General features: G+C 41.5%; 1 protein-coding gene across 3 annotated transcripts in view; it reads left to right on the top strand.

The window, feature by feature from the left end:
- The first annotated feature begins 86 nt into the window (after positions 1-86).
- The window catches only part of CARD11 (caspase recruitment domain family member 11), a 47,760-nt gene continuing 26,226 nt past the window's right edge, over positions 87-21,620 (top strand). The window contains exons 1-4 of one of the 3 annotated variants that reach the window (XM_085237508.1): positions 87-217; positions 5,334-5,515; positions 6,048-6,120; positions 8,352-8,476. In XM_085237508.1, coding sequence (XP_085093634.1) covers positions 8,464-8,476 — 13 coding nt within the window. In that variant the 5' untranslated portion in view covers positions 87-217; positions 5,334-5,515; positions 6,048-6,120; positions 8,352-8,463. Of the gene's footprint in view, positions 218-2,799; positions 2,948-5,333; positions 5,516-6,039; positions 6,121-8,351; positions 8,477-21,620 lie in introns of those variants that run through there. The other 2 variants (XM_085237511.1, XM_085237512.1) reach the window with 2 other exon arrangements.

The raw sequence follows: 21,620 nt of genomic DNA, 5'->3' as shown, positions 1-21,620 counted from the left end.
CCTGCACCATCTTCACCCCCCGCAGCACACAGGTGTTTTGAACTGCCAGAAAAAGGTTTGTCCAGCATCTGTACCATGTACATGCCTCACTACGTATCCCAGTGCTTCTGCCCACCACCCCTTCTCTCTTCCAGGAGGCAGAGTTCCTGTGAGGTCTGATGATTGCGGTTTCCTCCAGACTTGTCAGAGCAGACATTGTGTTCTTGCTTCTCTATTGGTAAGTCTTTGAGATTTATACAAACAAAAGTGGCTGTCCCTGGTACACTGATTCACCCAGCTGATGTAAAGCTAAAGCACAGCAGACAAGCCTGCAGTAGTTCTGTAGGATAGCATGTAATGGGCCGATAAAGCACACGGTTACTGCATCCTCAGATGTCATTTACTTTCTCCAGGGCAGAGAAAGCCAATATGGGGTGAGCAGTAATGGTCTCCAGCAACTATAAAAGCAAAATGAAAAGTGACACTTTTCAACCCAGCAAAATATAAAAGTGAGCTCTACTTCTCCATTCCTCTGAACGCTTGAGTTTTAGCTTCCAGCCAGGGCTGTCACTTTGTCTAGGCTCAGCAAAGTGAAAGCCTCTGCCGAAGGCGTTACATCGTCATCTTTATCTTTCTCCTCACTTTTTCTTTCTTGTTAATTCATCTTTACTGGTCCTTTATTTACTTACTACCAAACTTGTTTTAACACCTAGGGCATCCACAATGATTCCTCACACGGAAAAAATGGTTGAACCATAACTAATGTAATAGAGATCAAATTGTGCTACGTTACACAAAGCACTTCTAGTTTGCTTGTTTGTTCACTCTCCCTGCTCCTCTTGGCTGCTTTGGAGAGGATTTTGTTTTTCTGTTGTGCTGTGCTTCTTTAATATGGATCCTATGATGTTTGAGTTCTGCTGGACTCCAACCCCAGCCACACATTCACTTTGCCTCAGGCAACCACCTGATTTTTCTTTTACTTTACACGCTTTGGAATCTATTTTTATATTAGAAATATGTTTAATGTAAGAATGAACTATTACTGAAATCAATGTTTTGCTATAAAAAAAAAAGACCATTTCTTAAACTAAAAGCCAGAGAAAAATTTAAATGCTCTGTTCCAGCTCTTTCTTCCTATGTTTTACAAGTGCCTTGTGTCTGACAGTCAACAGAGCCCGGCTCTGTAAGAACACAGTAGGACACAGGTTTCAGAACACCTGCTGGGAATCCACTGCTCTCATGTGTTGGTATAAGACTGCCAGTTTTCAGAGTACTTCAAGTCTCAGCCTTTGTGACAACCCAGCACCAATCTATTGGTGCCTCCAGACCCGCTCCACAGCATGGTTTGGATGCTTGGCTTTTTCCTAGGGAAGAGATCACAGCTAGAAATGGATTGCTGACTGTTCTTCTTGAAGGGTTATTTCCATTCTTTTTATATGGATGATGCTAAAGAAAACTTGAATCACCTATTAGTGATCTGTTAAGTACAGTGCATAACAGATGTACTCCCAAACACCCACGTTCATTTTTCATGATGTGGCAAATGCAACAACCTGCAGAGCAAAGCATGCATGGCTTCTGTTTAGAAGGAGAGGCAGCTCTCTAACAACAGGTATGTAATTAGTAAAAGACAGTGGTGACAAATCCTGAAGAAAGAACCTTTTTTACAGTGGATAAATCTTCAGGATTACTGTGAGTAACAGTTAGATTCCTTAATTATGCTGGAGTAAAGAAAGAGTTCAGTAGATCAGGTGTTATAATACAGAGCACAGTTTGTTTCATTGTGTAAGGATAAGAATTTGATGCAGTAGTCACAGGGGGAACGTATAATTCCCTGTATAATTCCCATAACCTAACATAAAATGGTAGCTCCCTTTTTCTGTCAATGCTCTTAGGATTACTGCTGCTGCTCCTCACCAAACGCCCAATTTAGGAGTTATTGCAGCTTCTAAAAATGCACTGTTTGTATTCATTGGAAGTGGGAGCCTATGGCTTTGTACCAATTCTTTATATTTTACTGAGCTAAAATAGGATAAATGCACAACTTGATGCCTTTAGAAACAGATACTTCTGCTTGTTTGCTTAATCCAAAACTTTTTAGGCTCTCAAAGCACTGCTGTAAATGTAAGACAAATGTATTTTTTTTCAGGTTAAGCTCTCAAATGAAGGGATTGTGTCCATCTCTGTGCTCTTTCCCTCCTAGATGTGAAATATAACACAGGCATGCCTCTCTGAGTGAGCGTGGGTCAGTAAGCACAGCGGTCTTTGGTGCTTTGCATTATTAAATCAGCTGGCTAGTCAAATGCTTCATAAAAACAGCATTCAGTTTTGTTAAAGATCATTAGCTATTAATGTAACAAATTTAAGAAATTATTACAGTCGTGGCAATTTGGGTCTACAGACAAAAGCCTAACCTCAGTCTACGTATGCTTGAATTTATTTCATTGCCATTACTTATTTTGACACGTGTTGCTGGCATTCTTTTACATCAGGTGAATCAGAAATAATTCCATGAATAATAAATGAATGACTGTTTATTAAAAAGATTATGGCCTGTAATTCGTGTGGATATACAAGTACTGGAATGAAGTGAAAATCTTACACATAGATGTAAAATATTTCATATTCTAACACCAATTTGTCACATAGGAAGAAGGCACAGCTTTCAGAATTCTGTACCATTGTTTCAAAGAAGTATAAAAAACTCAATACCAGATATTTGCTTATGGTTCAATAAATAGCAGTCATATAGTTTTATGACTATGCTTAATCTCACAAAGGTAAGATGTTCAGTGATATATGACTTCTGCTTATACGCAGTTGAAGAGCTCTTCTGCAATCCTGCTTAGCTTCCTTCCCTTGGGAGATGCACTCTTAAAAGGAAAGTGGACATGAGTTTGGAAGAACAAATACAACCAAAGATGAAGGACTTGTGTTTCTACAGGGGTTTCTTTGGAAGAGAGTATAGGTGGGTTTCCCTAGGATTGGGTTCAACTCCCAATTTTGGGGAGTTTCAGTTTTCTGGCAGAGATGGATCTTTGTTTAGACCCGTTATAATCATTTGTGCTCCTATAACAGTACTTCTCACGTGTTCACATGGTGTTCCATGTTGTGGATTTGGTACATCTCATTTGTACAACAGTTCCAAGTTCAAATCTTTTCCTAGCCCTGTTTCCAGAGAGGTGTGCTTTGACTATGTGAAACACAGATGATGTCTGTATAAGATCTGCAATGGAAATCAAGAAGTCCTTAACTTCCAGGTCTGTGCTGCAGTATTGGATTTTTGAATAATGGAAAAAATCCCCTTAACTCTAATGATATGAATTAACATGTAATTATTATTTTAGTTATTGCATCACTTACGTTATTAATTATTCCTAATATTTTTTTTTACTTTGAGGAATATCGTCCCTCTGAGCACAGCACTTAGCAAAAGCTTTCTCCTTCTGACCTTTTACAGAAGCTGTACAGAATAAGAAGGGAGAAAATGCAGAATAATGCAAAACCATTTAAACTCTGCAATTGTTTCCAATTTGTCTCTATTAAAGACATGTATCGTTTTTTAATTAGAATAAATGTTGACCTATAAAGAAGACAGGAAACCTTCTAATTCAAAACAAACAAGCAAGAATAAGTAACTTGCCTCTCCTTACCTTCTCCTAACATTCAGATTTGATAGATTAGCTCTCACATCCCAGCTATCTTAAGTCCTTCACAGTCTAATCCTCCGAATGCATATTGACAATGCTATTATGGCATGAGTGGGGAAAGATGACCTTGTGTTTTTAAGCAAAAGATGAAATATGAAAGTGATTATTTTGGAACATTTTAACCAAATTCATTGAACTAAAATCATTTTTTTCCAGCCTATTTTCTGGAGAAAATGATCAAAAATGATCAGAACTCTGCTCTTTTTTTTTCTTTTTCTTTTTTTAGTAATATTGATTAGTTGCCCTCCTTTCCCTTTTTATTTTAATAGAAAATGCTTGTTTATAAGTTTTTTTGCCTTGAGTTTACAACATTTGCCAGCTTTTACAAAGCAGCACATCAGATATTGTTTTTCTAAATCAAGCCATGAGCCATGTGGAAAAAAAAATTGTACTTTTATCACTTTCAAGGGAGAAGAAATATTCTTTTATCACCCCAAAACTTTGTTTCTTCATCTGCTGAATATATCAATAACTCATTGGTTGCTGTGGAACTGAACTCTTCGCCTGGAAGGTTTAAAGATCCATGGATTTTAAGCACTACAGATATATAATTAAGAGCATAAGGACCAACATAAAGACCAGAGCTATGGCTTATACCTAGTTGTGATGAATAATGTATGTGTAATGAAAAGGAAAAGGTTGGAGGAGTCGCTAAATTAACTCTGCCTCTTCTGGCAGGAGTGGCACAGAGCCTGGGGCTGCTTCACTTTGGCCCCAAGAAGAGGAGAGTAGATCTCAGTTGTTTGCTTTGCTGCTTTGCTGAGGGTAGATGAGGCAAGGCCACATCTGCTGTGCTGGGGGATGTCAGATCAACCCCTGCAATGGGTGTGAACTGAAATTTATCCTAGAAAGGAGGGTGAGGATGCTCACACCCAATGCGGACAGATAAATCATTGAAGTTGACAGAGAGAACATTTGATGCAAAAATACGTTAGCCCAACACTGTCAAGTGAATGAGAGAATTTTATGCTATCCGTTTCTCACTGATATATGTTTGGCTGTCATCTTATTTCATAGCTCAGGCAATTGGAATACTGTTTAAATGTGTATCATAAACCTATAGATGGGAGCATTTCCCAACTGGATTTAAACCATTACCCCAGAGGTGCTTCAGAAACCCTGCTGTGTGTCGCTTTTTAACATCAAGGGGCATTTCTGATCTTAATGTCTAGAAAAGGCAGATGAACACTAACAGCTGCTTATCCACAGGCTGGTGAATTGAATAGGGAAATACTCTGTTCTGGAAGTCAGATCTCCGGAGAGAAGTGATAAATTATGAGCATCTCTAAGTAAGAGCGATAGTCTCTAAGGACAGTTGAGCAAGGCTGATAATATAAAATATGTAAAATGTGGAAAATATTTAATACTTCTGTTTCTTTGCTCTAAAGAGTTGGAGGGGTTGTGTTAACAATATATATGGTGCACATGAGCAGGGGAAATGCAATATATTCATTCTCAGATCACTAGTTTGTGTAATGCTTTTCTGCTTCGCAGGGAATTTCAGGGCTATTACACTGGTAAGGAGTCAAGGGCAGTTTCCTCATGGGCTGACATGGCTCTCCTGGGACAAGAGGAACAGCAGATTAAGAGCTAGACAGTTTAGTACTTTTTCCAAATACTAATTTTTTTTATTATATTTGTTAGCTCTCCAATCTGCAACTACTTAAAAGTAATCAGCCTTCATTTCTGAGTGGTGGACTGCCCCCAACTCTATAAAAAGTTCTGTAGGAAGTCAAGGTGTACAAAGAGAATCTTCAGCTGGACAAAGACACAGTGTGTGATTCCTGGGGCACAGACAGAAAGAGGGACTTTCCTGCAACGTTACGGTGAGAAAGTCTAAGCAAAATACTTTCAGTGCAATTCTCTACTCTTGCTGCTCTCTAAGAGACACGTAACTCTGTGAGTCGGAGTCCTACACCCTGCACTTGGATCAGGAAACCACTGATTCCAGTTCTGCAGGCTCTCTGCAGTATGTATACCTGTATTTTAGATGGAACATCTGGATTTTCTTGAATTTTCTCGTTGCCTGACTGAACACGGTTATTTTCTACAGTTACATTGTGTGAAACGTATCCACACAGCCTAGCAGCTTCAAATAACTGTAATCTCAGCCATAATATTTCTATAGTTTGAGAGACATTTTTTTTAAAACAGAGAACTGGGTTTAAGTGTAAATTCTTTTAAGAGAAGATTGATGCTGAGTTACGTGTAGCTTTATGATTGATAACTGAATTCTCCTTGACTACTCTCAGTTTACAAGTCTTTATGATTAAGAGAAATTTGTCCTTCACGTTTTGGTGATCGATTCCTTTAATCTGTTCATTGTTCACTGAGTAAAAGCTTCAGCTCTCTCTTCAGTTTAGGTGCAGGGAAACGTGGGATCTCTAAAACAGGCACTGGACCTTTTGAAAGCTGATTGGAACCAACAATGGTAAGCAAAACAAAAGCAGAAACAGGAACAAATTGTGCCCAACCTTTGCTTGACTCCAGAGAGAAGTTTTACAGTCTACTCCCTGATAGCCAATGTGCTGGAGGCATCAAAGACAGAAGGAAAAGCCTGTAACAAGACTTGTTTAATTTTAACTTGAATTCTGTCAAATATTTACTTTTAGATTAGGAACCGTGCATGGAAGATCTGTGTTTTAAACCAAAGTGAAGCCACAAAGCCTGCTTGTCAGCTAACTTCATTTCCCTAGTTGTGCTGAAAATGGTTCCTCTGTTGCATGCACAAATCAGCTTCCTTTATGAAAGCAGTGGAAAGCTTGGATCAGAAATAACTTGCATTGCTTTTGATGAAACAAGAGTGGGCCATAATTCTTACAGCAGTATTTCAGTTTTTCTCCAAAGTATCTGCAGCTCTCCCCTTGTTGTGCTGGTCATGTCCAAAACTGCACAACCTCATCCGTGCAGTTGTCACATGGCTAGATTTTGGTTGCCCAGGGCACCTTGTCACAGGCAGTTCATTGTTTATTCAGAGGTGAATTTTGATGAAGTTGCATAAGGATATAAGTAACACAAAACAGTATAGTCCTCACTGGAAAAAACTGGTAAGAGAGTGTTCTACTATTGCCCAGTGGGAAAGATAACTTGCTGCATTCCTTTGAGTTGTTTGAGAGAACTGGAATGCCAGAGTCCCTTTGAGAACTATGGCTGAACTTAGGCCCCCCTCAGTACCGGTATAGGTACAACCCATGGAATCAGGGGGACAATAAGGGAGAATTAGAGCAGAGCTGCCCATGTGTTTTGCTGCCTAGAGCATACTCTGCTCTCCCAGCTTTCACAGCATTCAGGTTTTCAGTTTGATAGAACACTTCTGAGTGTTACTGTAATAGCACTTTCAGCCAGATACTGTCTCCCTACCACTTCTGTTCACGTTATCATCTCCCTTCATTCTGTTTTCTTTGAGGCTGCTGTATCCTTTGACCCAGCTGTATCTTTTGATAGTTTTTTCCACTGTGCTTTCTTTCCATTTGTTATTTCCCTTTAGTCTAACAACTACTTTTCCTATTTCCACCTCTCACTCCATTACTTTCATCATGCCTTTTTTCTTTCCCACATTCCTTAATTATCAATCATCTTTCCCTTATGCTCATTAATCCTAGTGTTTTTCCTTTTCTTTATCTGCTTCTTATAGGAGATAAAAACACACACATGCATGTATATACACAGTTTTCTTCCAACCACGTTCACCCTCACATAAGTGCTCCTTGGTGCTGTTTGGTGTGACAGGGAGGAAGACTCCCAGCTCATCCGTGTCCTCAGAGGGATCCAAATGTTGGATTTGCCCATGTGTGTCTTTCACCCCATGGTCCAGCATTCAAGCTATACCAGATGTACGGCAGCAGATAGACTTCCTTAGGAAAATGTTGTTTTACAGTGTCACTCAACTGCAACATATTCTAATACTTGCATTACATTTTGTTGTCTCCCTTTTAGCTTAGCAACAACAGCTGTTAATTAAAAAAAAAAAAAAAAAAAGAAAAGATGTTTTCCAAAGGTTTTTGAAGAAAACACACTACTCCACCTGCCTGGAACTGTTCCAGTTGAAACTCTCTTCAGTTCAGTCCAGTCCTTTTCTTTCTTACCTGGCCAGTGTGTGTGCGCTGAGAAGCAAGGGCTGCTACTTTGTGGTTGTGGCACAGCCCCAGGTTGGCTGGCACCCAGCATCTCCCCTTCTACCCGGGGAAATGCACTGGGGAGCTCCTGATGCAGGCAGCTCAAGGCAGGCAGTGCACACAGCTTCCTTTCTTGCTCTGAGCCATCAGCTGTAGGCTGCTGCCTGCTGTGCGCACTGCTCTTCCTGGGGAAGGGACAGCAGTACCTCTTCATTTGCTTACCGTGGTTCTTTGGGGCTCTGCTGTCACCTGCTTGCAGAGTCATTTGCAAACAGGCAGTATCACTGGGGAGCAGAAATGTGCTTTTTTTTATAAAAAAAAAAAAAAAACCCTAAGCAGATTTATACTCTGGTTTCCTGTCAGATCTTTGCATTTTCCTTCTCCGCCCCGCCCAGCCCCTGACACACTTTTTCTCACTTTCCGTCGCTCTGTACTCATTCTGACACCAGTGCACTTGCTTCCTTTATTCCAGATTCTCCCCAAAACTTTCGGCACCTCAGGGGGCAGGAGGACTTTTGCTCCTTGTGTTTCTTTTCCTTTTTAACAGCTGCAGAGCACAAAGAACCTCTCTGGGGCTCCTTGAAGAGCCAACATCACAGGCATGGAGGCAACATAGGGACTTCATCCTGCAGCAGCAGCATCGAGACACCCATTCGCTCATGAGCACCCAAGGTAAGGACAGCAGCTGTATGGGACAGCATTTAACTCTAATTGCCACAAGTTCCACTTTCACCTTTTTTTTCTGTGCTCATTTTTGAGATTGTTTCTCTCAGGACTGCGGCCACCCATCCTATCCTCAGCAGCACGAAATGTGCTGCTGCTCGGGGGGGCCCTGTGGTACCCCAGGGATGGGTGTTGGTAAGGGAAGTGCCTGCTGAAATGGAAGTGCAGAGAGGGAGGTGAAAGGGCTGCTTGTCAGCACTGGTTGCCAGAGAATTCTGCTTCTGCTCTGTGTGCTGTGCTCTGACCAAGTCTTTAAATCCTTTCATTAGGGATTTATGCTTTCTATTAACTAATAAAATCTTTTTTTCCCCTCTTTTAATTAGCTCTTCTCACTTCCTTTATTCTTTCTCAACTCTAATGTATCTCTAATCTTTTTCACCATCTTCTTATGCCTGTTTTTCATCAAACTTATCTTCTGTGTGACAAATATTCCGCTTGTTCCTTTCTTTCCCTTCTCTCCACCTTCTTGCCCATGCAACAGACTGTACGTCCTCCCCCACGTTCTCAGTCTCTCTCCTTCCCCTCTGTGATTTCCTTCTCTCTCTCATGTTCCCCTTTCCTGCCACCTCCTGCACGCACCCCTTCCTGCTCCATCCACTCTCTGTGCATGCAGCATGCATTGCTGCCCTGCAGAGTTGGTTTTGCATGCAGTGGTGGTGCCTGTCTGCTGACCTGTCTTCATACACACACACATTGCTTTCATATCTGCCCTTTTGCTCGTGTACATAATCAGAATTTGCATGTTTGCAGATTTGGAGATGCATCCCAAAATACCAGGCTTGCATTGCCTCCCTCTAACTCTCAGACTCATGCTGAGTGATTCACAACAAATAACCACTGTCATCCTGTCTCTGTTTCCTTCTGTCTCACCAATAGAATTTTCTAACACCTATAACACACCATAGCTTCCTTTCCACTCAGAAGTATGGCCCTCTCTGACTTTGTTTTTTCTCTCTCTGCTTTTAATATCATCCCACTCCTTCTGAGCCCTTACCCCAACCCTCCACCAGGCTTCTCTGTTTCTATGCTGCATTCACACTGGAAGGAAATGCTGAAGCAGATGGTCTTACTCTGCTGCCTCAGCATCCCCCTGAGACCTCGTAAGGAAACCAGAGGAAGTACTGCAGTCTCTCAGCTCCTCTTTACTTTGCAGGATAGGCAGGTGAGAGCAGAGTAACAGCTTTGTAAAGCTCTTAGAATTTCTGGTCTGACAGTGAGGTCATTTTTGTCCCATTGAATCCCATGGGATTTCAGATCTTGGGGAGAGAGGCTCCCTGCTGTAATGCTGTAGAGGCAGTAACTTCGTTCCCGGGATCTGGAAAGAATTCATTTTGCAGCTACCAGAAGTTGCCAAGATCAGGTTAAAAACTGCATCCAGGGACAGTATTTGCTATGACTGCTTGTTTAAGTTTGTAAGCTTTGAACCAGACATGAACAAAGTAGTAATTTTTTTTTTTATGAAGTTTTTTAGCTTCACCTTCTTAAGCAGGGCTACTGAGACTGAAGATTTATTTCTAGGGATGTTCTGGTTTGGGCTTTTGGGGACTGAATAAGGATCACTTATTAAACTCAGCTGAATTAATAGGAGAATTATGATGTGCGAGAATTCTCTTAGCAATCTGTCCTGCTTTCTCAAATTGTCTTTCTCCTTATGAGTGAAAGAAGCTTAAACTGTATGTTTGCAATTATAATGCATACTTATTGATTCAGAACTAGCAAACTGTGGCCTTTGAGCTGTGAGCATTCTCTTCTGAATACAGAAGCAATTACATGAAAATATCTTTGTCTTTTGCATCTGCCGAAAAGTCTGCAAGCCTGGAACGACACAATAGGATATGTAATTTCATTCATAGAAGTTTAGTATAACTGCACTCTGTAACAACTTGTGATATGAAAAGTTCTTGTGTTCTTTTTAGTCATCCTGCAAAACATGTATGATGATCTTGTGTGTTTTTGTTTTTTTTTTTTCAGTATCCTGTGCCCCCAAAACTATTTGGTTGATTTTTGTTGCTGTTTTGGTGGGATTTTTTTGGTCAAGCCTTGATATCTCCCTGAAACTCATTGGCCAAGACTACATTTCTCTTTTTTTCTCTCTTCTCCTTTTCTCTTCCCCTCACCATCCATCATTACGGTTTGCTAGGAGTTGAGTTAAAAATGGACTTGGTCAAAACGGAATGGTGACATCTGCAAGGGGATCTGGAGCCAGATTTTATTTCCTAGTTTCTTTAGTCATGTACCTGATGGAAGAGAAATTTCGAAGGGAAAGAGTGCTGAAACCTTCAGCCACACCCAGCAAACCCTTCTACTGGGAGGGGTACCTGAGAAATTCAGAACCACAGGTTCGACTCCCTCTTCTTATGCAAATAGTTACTTATGGTGAGAGAGAAATCTGAATTAAGGGAGAAAATAAACTTTCTACGGGAGAAGAGAATTATCTGAGTGCGTGTATCTCTGATAAAATTAAGAGCAGCTTGAACCTTCACTAAAGGTACATCCCAGACAACTGAGATATGCTGAAAAAAAGTCTGAATGTTTTATCTTGTTACTCGGTCAAACTTAATGAGATAATGAGATACATGGCATGATTATCACAGAGAATGAAGCATATAGAGATCTTTATTCCTCCCAATATTATGTCTATATTATTGCAAGAGAACCATCTACCCACTTCTTATCAGCTGTCTCAACTCCCTTTGATATTGAAATGCATGTTTCACAAATACATGTTTCACTCAGATGTGGCCATTAAGGTTGTGTTAGTGATGGTGTATCGTGGCCTATGGTAGCTTTCTTTGTAAGCAGCACCCATAGCAAACTCAGCTTAAAAGAGGGTCCAGGCCTGATAAATTTCAGACTGAAGAATAAAACCCTGCCCTCACCGTAGGCAGTGGACTTTTGTCACTGATATCAGAGAGGTTTTGCTTTGGCTGTTTATCACTGCTGTCTGTAGGATTTGCATTCTCAGAATGCTGTCCACTTTGCTGAGAATAGAGTATTTGCAGTGAATTTGCAATTCTTTTTTTTTTTTTTTTTTCCAGAGTAAATGATGGGGTTTTCTCAGGTATACGTGTAACAAGATTCTCTTCTCCCTTCCCCCAAATTCTCTGTTGAGTGCTGCCTTCACCCTCCAGACAGGGTCAGCTATTTAATGGCAACGAACATTTTCAGGAAGGTAACCTTTCTGCTTGTGATTTGTTCAAGGACTTTGGGATTATAATGGTTACTGTCAAAAGTACATAATTGGTCTCAGTGGCACACATCCAACAATAGGAGCTTCCTTCTCTCTGCTTCACTCAGTATTCTCTCCCAGTATTACCCTCTCGCTTTTTTGCTCCTGTCAGGCACAAGAACACGAGTGCCAGTCTGCTTAGCTTGCCATTGGACAGCACAGCAGACCTGCCATCCACCTGGCTGCGTCCTGCTGTGGGTGGCACTGGGTTGCTCCTTGGCTGGAGGTTTTCACACTGACTTCAGTCAACAGAAACGTTTTCTCTGAACTTAGATTTTGAACACCTCTCGTCCTTCGTGCTCTTCTCCCGAAGAGTTGGGCTGTAGGGAGGATGACAGTCTGTGAGTACTGGGGATTCTCACATGTTTGTAGATCTGCAGTTAGAAGTGTACAAGCAGTACAGTCTTTGGGATCTCTTATACAAAAAGCAAACAGACTTTTTTCACAGATCATAAAAATGCATGATTTCTAGCACCATAAGCTGACAAAGTGTTATGTGTTGTCTGCTGCCACGTGGAGTGAAGAGAATATTCTTGTTCTTTTAGTCCCACAAAACCTATTTCATCCTCTGCACTGGATGGGGCATTGCTTCCTAATGCTGTCTGCTTCAGCAATCTCTTTAGCAACTCAACAGGAAAGAGGAATTTGTCAAATCTCACTGGATATCTATCAGAAATGTCAAACTAGATGCTGTAACGTTCTAGTTTTGTCAAAAGGGTAAATGTATGTACAGCTGTGTATGTGATATTATTGCTAGTAATCGTTGCCTCAGTGAATTTGCCTGTATAAAGCAGCACCCTGTGGTACTAAGGGATATTTTTGTTCTGGTCCCAGAGGCCACTTTGGCCTTACACAAAGATACTCATTATTTGCTTAAGTCTGACAAGTCTGCCCTGTTCATGGCAGCTGAGGGGAGGAACTACAGTTCCATCACAGCCATGGAAGGATCCCCAGCAGCTCCTTGTGCTGTGTCTGCTGGCACAGCTCTGCAGGCGAACCCAGGCACTGAGCAGTGAGTGTAGCACAGATGTCTGGCTGAGGTAGGATCAGCTTTTGCCATATGAATGCAGAAAAAACCGTATGCTAGCAGGACATACCTGATTTACACACTTTAGCACAAAAGGAATCCTTTCCAATCCTTAGCACAGCTGGTGATTGAGTCTTTTCTTCTTAAACATCAACCAAGATGATCACATTGGGAGGATCATTCGGAAGCTTTTGGCTTTCACCAATCCCAGTTAAACTACCAGGGGTGCTCATCATTCACTGACCACGCAGGTCTGTTGGATGAAGTCTTTGTTTAAAAGATTTCCTTCCTCTTTGCAGCTTCACATGGATTGTCTCCATGTTCCCCCTCTTGCATCAGAACAAGTCCTGCTGCAGCAGCTGCTGCCCACATCTGCTTCTGGGCTTCTCCTGAGTAGTTGCCGTTCTGTGTTTGTCATTGTTTATGATGGAAGTAGTTGGGGAGGTCATCAAACTCATTTCACTAATGCCTCGTACTGAAGGAAAATAGAAAATTCCATGAACTTTTTCCATCTTTACCACTGAAAACTGTTTTTTTCTTCCTGGGGAGGCAGAAAATAATCTTCTCTATCACCACTCTGGTATTTCCATTCACAGTTCCTGCCAAAATGGGACCCAATACATCTCAGTATTTATTTGCTTAAAAGTATTTTTGATGTGTTTCATCCTTCCAGTAATATATTCCTGTATTTTCAGTTGCACGCCTTGCAGGAAGATCTCAGTCTAACACGCTTTATTGGAGAAGATTTAATTTCCTTCTGTCTTTTATTCTCTAGATTTTGCGATTTTTGCTGTGAAAGCTTTTGGTGCAGAATGAAACAAACAAAAAAAAGTATTTAAACTTTCATCTTAGGTCAGAAAAGAGTGTGTTTTTCTTCTGCTTTAGTTTTTAGAAAATTAAAAAAAAAAAAAAAAAGTGAAGGAGTATTACATTTCCTGTGAGGCTGGAAACACTGAATCAGTTTCTTTTTAATCTGAAATTCTGCGGTTTGAAGGAAAAATGATATTTCTTGGGCATTCTCTAATGGAGTGTTACAATACAGAAAGGTGTTTTTGTGACTTGCCCGTATCCATAGCGAGAGCAGCATCAGTCCTGCTGCACAAAATGCTGTTGGCAGTAACACCATCACTGAAGGGCTGAGCACAGTGCAGAGCGCTGCTTGGCTCTGCAGGTGCTGCAGGAGCTCTATGAGAACCATCAGGAAGGAATGAACTTCTCCATCTGCAAAAAGCAATTGGAAAATGCTAACTTTGAGGCAGAAACAATCAGGATTTGAACACTTGTTTTGAAGGCTATCAATTTAAGGTCAAGCTCTGTGATGTTTTAGAGTTTTCTGCAATGCAGAACAATGCAAACACACGCAAATGTGTAATTAAAACATAGTCAGGCATAAATTGTGGTTATGCATCCAGCAGCAAGCACACTGAAGTCCTGCCTTGGCTGCCTGTGGCTCCTCTTGCACCACCTCTTGTTCTCTCTCTGCCTGCATTGTTAGATGTGGGTCTTAAATCTTTATCTGTTAGTGGGAGCGTAGGCTCTTCTCTATTGTCATCACTTTTGAAAACAGGACGTAGGTAAATTGGGCTATTTTGTCAATTTTACTACTGTTTTAAATATATTTCATGTATTTTCTAATACATTTCAAGAGACCCCCAAAAATCTGAGTGCTGGAAATTGCAATTCGATGACTTCAGTCTTTCCTTGTGACTTGTCTTTCCTTGTAGCTAATAGTTAATGCTGTTGTGATGTAGTTTAGATGACTACATCATATTGCAGTACTCTGAGGCTGGAAATAGTGATGAAGTAGGAAAACAAATTTCCTGTAGCACACAGATGTAAGAAGACAAGTTAGTAATGGAGAGTCAGGGGTGAAAGAGAAGGCTGGAGGTTTGTTTGCTTGTATCAAACCTTTAATGGTACTTAAACTTAGCTTGGAATGTTTTGTTATACAGGAATTTCTGATTTGTTTTCCTACAGCTGGTAATATTTTGCACTTACGTGTGCCTTGTTTCCTGTGGCTGTCAGCAGTCATGTCAGGAAAACTGGTGCTGTAATGCAGCTCTCTGCCTTAGGGAACTCATTGTAACTGTGCTGCAGAAAAGAATCAAGAGAAGGGTTTACAGAAGGTAGTTTTCAAAGCACCTAACTTATTTATTGCCAATAGAAGGCAGCAAAAGTTGTGTATTAATCACTTCCACTCGGTGAGCACCTGCACATTCCCTTCTGCCTTTGGTAGCTCCATCTCACTATTCCTGGTGCAGCAGTCCTCCTACTCACAGCTTCCTCAGTTCTGATCTGGCAGGATTACTGAGATAGAAAGAGTTAATTCTAGGGAAGGGAACGAGTCAGGACATCAAAATAAGGTATATGCTTCTCCTTCCTTTTTTTTTTTTTTTTTTTTTTTTTTTTTTACTTTCTGAGAGCCAAAGCTCTTCCTGTTATGTGCAAGGAGCAAGGTGAATACAGGGTCTTGGAAACGAACCGTTCTTTAAGAGGCTTCTTGTTGCTTTTCATCAGAACATCAATAGTCTGTGCCTCCTGCTCAGGGCCTTGCTGGTGAGATGGAGGCTGATAGCTGAGGTCCAGCAGGATGGCTCCTCACAGAAGCTGCAGTCTGTGCACTCATTTTCAGCCCTGTAGACACACGAGTGTCATTTAGCTGCTCTGACCACCGATCTTTACCATGGTCTGAAAACTCTGCTCTGCTCACTGGTGCTGGCCCTGGAACCTGAAGAGAACTTCTAAAGCACTGTGTGATCCTCAAGAGAAAATTAGGCAGAGCGTCTGAGAAAGCTTCCCTGCCCCTGAGCCGCTCTTGCCTCACAATATTGAACGATTCTTGATATATAACCTCTGCTTCCCAGTACTGATAACAAAGAAGAGCTGCTGGATTTGTCACACTGCAAAGCAGCCAGTTGTTACAATGCAGCAACTGCATTCTTGGGTGCTTTCAGCTTTTCAAGGGAATGTACAAGAATTAAACAGTGGTCCACCCAAAAGGAACCGTGAGCAGCACTTTAATAAATCCCTTTTTACCCTGGAGGACTATGTCATTGACAGCAACCAAGGGCATGCCTACACAGCCACTCCGGAAGCTTTACAAGCAATCCAGAGATCATTAATGATTGCTCTCACTCAGGACAGGTCTTGCAAACATTTCCTCCCACACTGATTTGCTGTGAACGATTGCAGCGTGAGTATACAGAGAAAGTTTTGTGGTTCCTGCCCTTCCCCAGCCTTCTCAGAGCTCTCCCACGGTGCTCGCCCACTTCTCCCTGTGTCCTCTCTTCCGTGGCGTTTTGCTTTCTGTGCTGCTTCACCAGGACGCCTGCAGAGCAGGAGCAGAACTCCTTTTTCTCATTTCCTTCCCCTCAAGTTACTCTCTGCCCAGGGAAATGTCATTGTCATAGGGCAATGTGGGCAAAGACACGTGGCGAGCTCTTGTCCTTTACCAACTCCAGTGAGAAGATGCAAAGGCGTAGCTCTCAGTCGAAAGGGCGTCCCCCAGTAGCAGCAGCATCAGTGCTGGTGGCCAGGACAGTCCTTCTAAGAAAGCTAATAATAAAAAGGCAAGTTTTCTGTTTTAAAGGGGCATGTAAAATCCTGGATGTTCTTCCTTTAAAACAATTCCTGCAATCTCCCTGATGTTTTGCAGTGCCCTGGAGAACTCAGGTGATGAGTGTGTTGCTTGTAGAGGATTTGAAACACTTATTGACCTGTTTATTTTATGACAACCTTGCTTCTGTTTCTAATCCAGAGTGAGCTTTTCTGCTGTTGGTTTTGATTTTATATTGTGCTATATCATGCTAGAGTAATTTCTGCCGTAGAAGACAGAAAGGCCTTATCATCAAAGAGGAAAACCTGTGAGCAGAGCAGACAGCTCCTAAAAGAGCTGTAACCTGAGTGGAGAGAAGCAGGAGTTAAACTGGCTCCTGCACTGCAATTGTTTTGGGTTACGGTTGAGGTTCCATTGCTGTGCCTGGTTCCTCAGCCTCCTCTTCCACACTGGCTTCGTTAGCAATGAGATGCTAATTAAATTTCATATTTATGATTAGAAAATAAAACCACTGGACCTTTTAAAAATAGATTTTTATGAGTTTTGGCCCAGTCAGCTGAGTCAGCAGAATAGAGTCTGCAAGGCTGAACGTGGCAGCTTTGGGAGAAAAAAGATAAATAGAGCAAATAACGATAGGAGAGTCCAATCTAAAAGCTTATGCAGTTTCTACCCTGTATTAATTTTCAGCATAGGAAAAATAATTTTATTTTTGTTCCTCCTAGAATAAATATTTCTAGTCATGCAGAAAAAAATTCTCTGTTTTGTCCCAGAGGGATCAGAGCTTAAAATTTCAGCTAATTCTTAAAATCTCAATTGCAGCTGGAGACAAAATGTAGGAAAGAGTTGATCCATCAGCAGCAGTATTTGCCATCATCTGTTAACCAGCAAAATATTTTATGGATTTAAAGGACTTCAAGTTAGCATGAGTGAATACTGACACAGCATCAGCTCTCCTCCCTGTGGGACAGATACTGCTGGAGTGTTTGCACAGCACAGGGAACCAGAACTACCTGAACACTGCTGTTACCAAATTTATAGGTGATATAGAGTGTGGTTTCATAGGTAAGAATTTGCACCTCCCAAAGATTTAAAGGCCTTTTGTTTTTCAAATGCTTTGCATTGAAAGAATGCTGCAATTAAGAAAAGATTTTTGAAAGAGCTCAGCATCAATTTAGGCATGGAAGAAAGACCTGATCTTTAGGAGGGCTTAGCACTCAGCAGCTCTGTGACTCATAACACCAATCTATCCCACACTCTGAAGCAAGCCATGCAAAAACCTGGCCATTTATTTTAATGCCTAAATTCCACCTCCGCTCTTTGAAAATCTGACCCTAATTACATGTTGTGCCCTTGAGTAGGAATGAGAAATAGGGGAAATCAACCCTGAGGAAGCAGAACCATTCACTACTGCTCATACTGCATGTAACCTTGCTGCTTACAGACAGTGTCGCATTTAAAGCAAATGCTTTTCTGCTCAGAGTTGTTCGCCTGTGATGCTTTAAGCTACCAGGTACGGTTAATGCAGATAGCATATGAGGAATTGTTATGCTTCAAGGCATAAATTGGGAGAATGAGAGGGGGAAAAAGCTTCCACTGACTGAGTGTGTTGTGATGCTTTACCACGTGCTGTATCAAGGTAACTCTTCTTGTAAGGACTGGAATTCAGGTGACTGTCATCCTGAAAATCTTGCTTTTGTAATACTGCTCATAAATGCTGTTCTGCAGCAGCTGCCTATGCTTAAAGATTGGGATGCTCACAGATGGAGTGTATCAGTTTGCAGCTTCTGTTTTCACAAATACTTATTTCCACAGTCAGCAGAGAACCCAATAGAACGCAGCCCCCGCTCATGTGGGCTCCTTCTGAGAGACCACACTCAGGTGAACAAGCAGTCAAACATTTGGTATTTCTGAACTTTCGTACTTGATTTTTTTCCAAAGATACATGTTGAGCTGGCCTGATGTTGAGTTTCCTGATGGGAACAGAGTTTAATATCTTCCTACGGTAAGTGAATTTTTTGGGGTCAGTTTTCCACACCAAAGGTTCACAGTATTTTATTCCATATCATCAGAGCAAAGGATTCTGTTATTGATAAAGCAACAGGAGATACTTAATCCTTCCTTGCAACGTGTTGGCAGTAGGAAATATCACAGAATTGCCATGTGTTTGGCGTGGTCTCTTCCCCAGGACAGCAAGCCAAGATCGTAAAGAAGCCACCGCTTACAGAAATGGAGTCCTTTCCCACTGAAGAAGAAAGAATCAGGCAGCTTTAAATTGCTACAGAAGTGAACTAAAGGAGCCCTCCTGCAGGATGCAGAGTGAATTCTCTCTGTTTTTTTGCAGGTTGCTTTCCTGCTCTCTGCTGCACACCTTGCAGGGCAGCTGCTCTGCTGTGCAGAGCTGAGCCCAGCAGCACCAGCATTGTGGGAAGCGAGAGTCGGCACAGCATCCTGCAGCTCCTGCTGCAGCCAGGCATGCAGCTCTGGGTCAGGACAGAACTTCTTTAAGACTTCCCTCCACGGTGTTTGTCAGAGCTGACAGTTGCCCACAGTCGCTGTTCAGAAGAAAAGGGAAGTCAGGCAGCCCCCCGCACGGTTCTGTCTGCTATATATAGACAGCAAGTTTGAGAGAGAGGATGGTGGGTGTATGTTTCCGGTGCTGTGTGATACAGTCCCACTATAGCAGTGCAAGAAAGGAGGAGACACAGAGAAGAGGTGACCAGAAAGCATAAGTGGGAAAAATCTGTTCGTAAACCACATGCAACCATTTCCATGCAAAAGAAGAATTTTGATTTCAAAATAGCGAGCTCCTTCTGATTCCCTCTAGAGTTCTGTCCTCCCTCAGCTTCACTGATTTGATCTATTGTATACTTATTCTTGCCAAGTGGCACCCAGTTTACTTCTGCGTCTTCGTGCTCGGCTGGCTTGCTTCTTCAGGCAGCAAAATAGCACATGCGAGGGAGCAGTCTGTTCTTTGCAGTTGTTCTGTGCTTCAAATAGTTGCAAAGAGCTAAGGAAGGTTGGATAAGTCTTTACAGAGCTGTATGTAGAGCTGCTACACCTCTGCATAGTGCACTTGAGATAGTTAGGTCATCCACGTTCTCATCCTAGTCAGTATATGCTGCTGTTATAATACAGCAAACAGTTGGCAGGTGGGTTATTTTTGTAGTGTTTGGAGTAGACTTGTAAAGTTGACCTTTATGAGGGCGTATGACAGCTTTGTATTTGTTCATTCTTCAAATTTTCAAACTTCTCTTTGCCTGTTTAGTACAACTAGTTGTATTAATGGAAGTGTTAATAGCACTGATGAGAAACAGGCTGTTTTCGTAGGGTTATGCAAGTTTCATGTGCTTGCATCAGCTAATGAATCACTGACCTTACTGAGTTCTTATGTAGCTCAGTCTATACAAAGTGCTTATAAGCACTGGCTCTCTGAACCAAGGAACATGCTGCTTGTTGTAAAGTGAGCACACATTTACTGGGACCTAACCTGCAATCATCAAATCCATCTGAATGTTTGGCTAAGTTGAATTTTAAATTCAAGACTCCAGATCCGATGGCAGGAAGGTTCCTAATCACACCCTCCTATCTGCTTGCCCCCAGTTGTGCCTCCTTCTCAACTACTGAAAATCTCATTAGCAGTTGTAAAAACAGGATGAGTTAATCTCAAAGAAAAAGAATTAACCTGAGACCCCATAATAAATTCTGAAGCATTTCTTGGGCCAGCGTTCTCACGAGCCCTTCACAGCCTGAGGATGACAGCTTCTTTTTTAGATCTTTGCTTTTAGCACACATTAGCTGAAAGAAAACGTTCCTGTCAGTAGTTAATGCTGCTCTCAAGAAGAAAGGCCAGACATACAAACATTTGTACTGCGTTAGCCCAGTGATTTCTGCTGTCCTCATCGTCATGCGTAACGGAATGGAGAATAAGTAGATTAAAGCTTTTATTAAATGTCGGGCTTTCAGCTCGCCGCTGCTACTTTGCAAATCCTTTTAAATAGGTACACTAAATCCTTGTGGTAAATTATTTATGCAAATTGTTGTGCTGTTTTCCTGATTTGCATGCCCAGAAGTAGCACTAATTTCTGATGTCTCAGGATCGGTGACAGGGCCTTCTCTATTTATCCCTTTCTTTGCTTTACACCCCACATTGCTTCTCTTTGCCTTTACTAAGGCTTTTCCCGTTCTCATCTGTGCCTCACTTCTGTTCTTCACTTCCATTCTGTTGATTTCCCCTTTCTTTGACTTTCTTTTTCTTTATCCTGCTCCCTTTCTATATTTCCATTTCCCTTTTTCTCACAATTCTTTCAACACTAAATCTCGTCTTTTTCCTCAAATATCTTCGCGCCATTTCTCATTGGTTGCCTGTCTCATTTCTCATTTACCATCACTAACATTATCACTTAATAATGCTGATGTTAACAGTTTCTGAAAACTGGATGTCAGATTCATAAATAATAGAAGAAAAGAGTAGTCTGATAGCAAGCACTGGCATCTGAAGGGACAAATCTTTTGGACGACCGTAGAGATAACCCAACCAACAACTGGTTGGGAACCAAATTTACATGGAATTCTGAGGTAGAAGTTTAAAATGGTGGGATGTAGTTCTGAACAGACCCATTTCTCTACCACTCACCAGAGAGGAGCTCGATTTCTAAATTAACCTGGGTCCTAATGCTGGTTGGAGATGACTCCAACCTCTGTCTCTGCTCGTAAATTCACCCTTCTGTCAGTGGTGCTTAGTGGGCACAGTGCTGAGGAAGCTAGGAACATCTTCCCTATGTGTAGAAAAACTGACAGACACAAAAATGGAGTCGTCAAAACATCACTGCTGCATTTCTTTAAGTTATTTGTAGAGGAGAATTTTTTCCATTTTCTTTGTTTATTATGGGTAATATGTGCTTTACAACCAATCTGATTGGATCTTGCATGTTCAGAGTAACGCAATCTGCTTTCAGTTTGCTATTGAGACAAAATTAGTCATTTCCTTCCTGTGTGATAACATGGTAAGAGCTCCCAAGTTCTGAACTGGCAGACCTGAAAAGGATGTCGACTTTCGATATCTTCACCAGATGGAGAGCAAAGCTGTAAAGCGCAGATCTCTGCCTTTTATGAATCACAGATCACTACAGGATCCTAATAAGTATTTTTAGACTGATTAAGATCTTTCATAACAATATTTTGTTGTGCAGAACAGCATTGTTAAGGTGCAGTTTTTTTCTCCAGAATCTGATGGGTACATGACAGTGTTTTGTACGCAGGTGCAAAAGCAGACAAAAGCTAC

Source organism: Meleagris gallopavo, chromosome 16 (genome assembly GCF_905368555.1).
Source record: "Meleagris gallopavo chromosome 16, MGAL_WU_HG_1.1, whole genome shotgun sequence".
Classification (NCBI taxonomy): Eukaryota; Metazoa; Chordata; class Aves; order Galliformes; family Phasianidae; genus Meleagris; species Meleagris gallopavo.
This window is presented reverse-complemented; position numbering and strand designations above follow the sequence as displayed.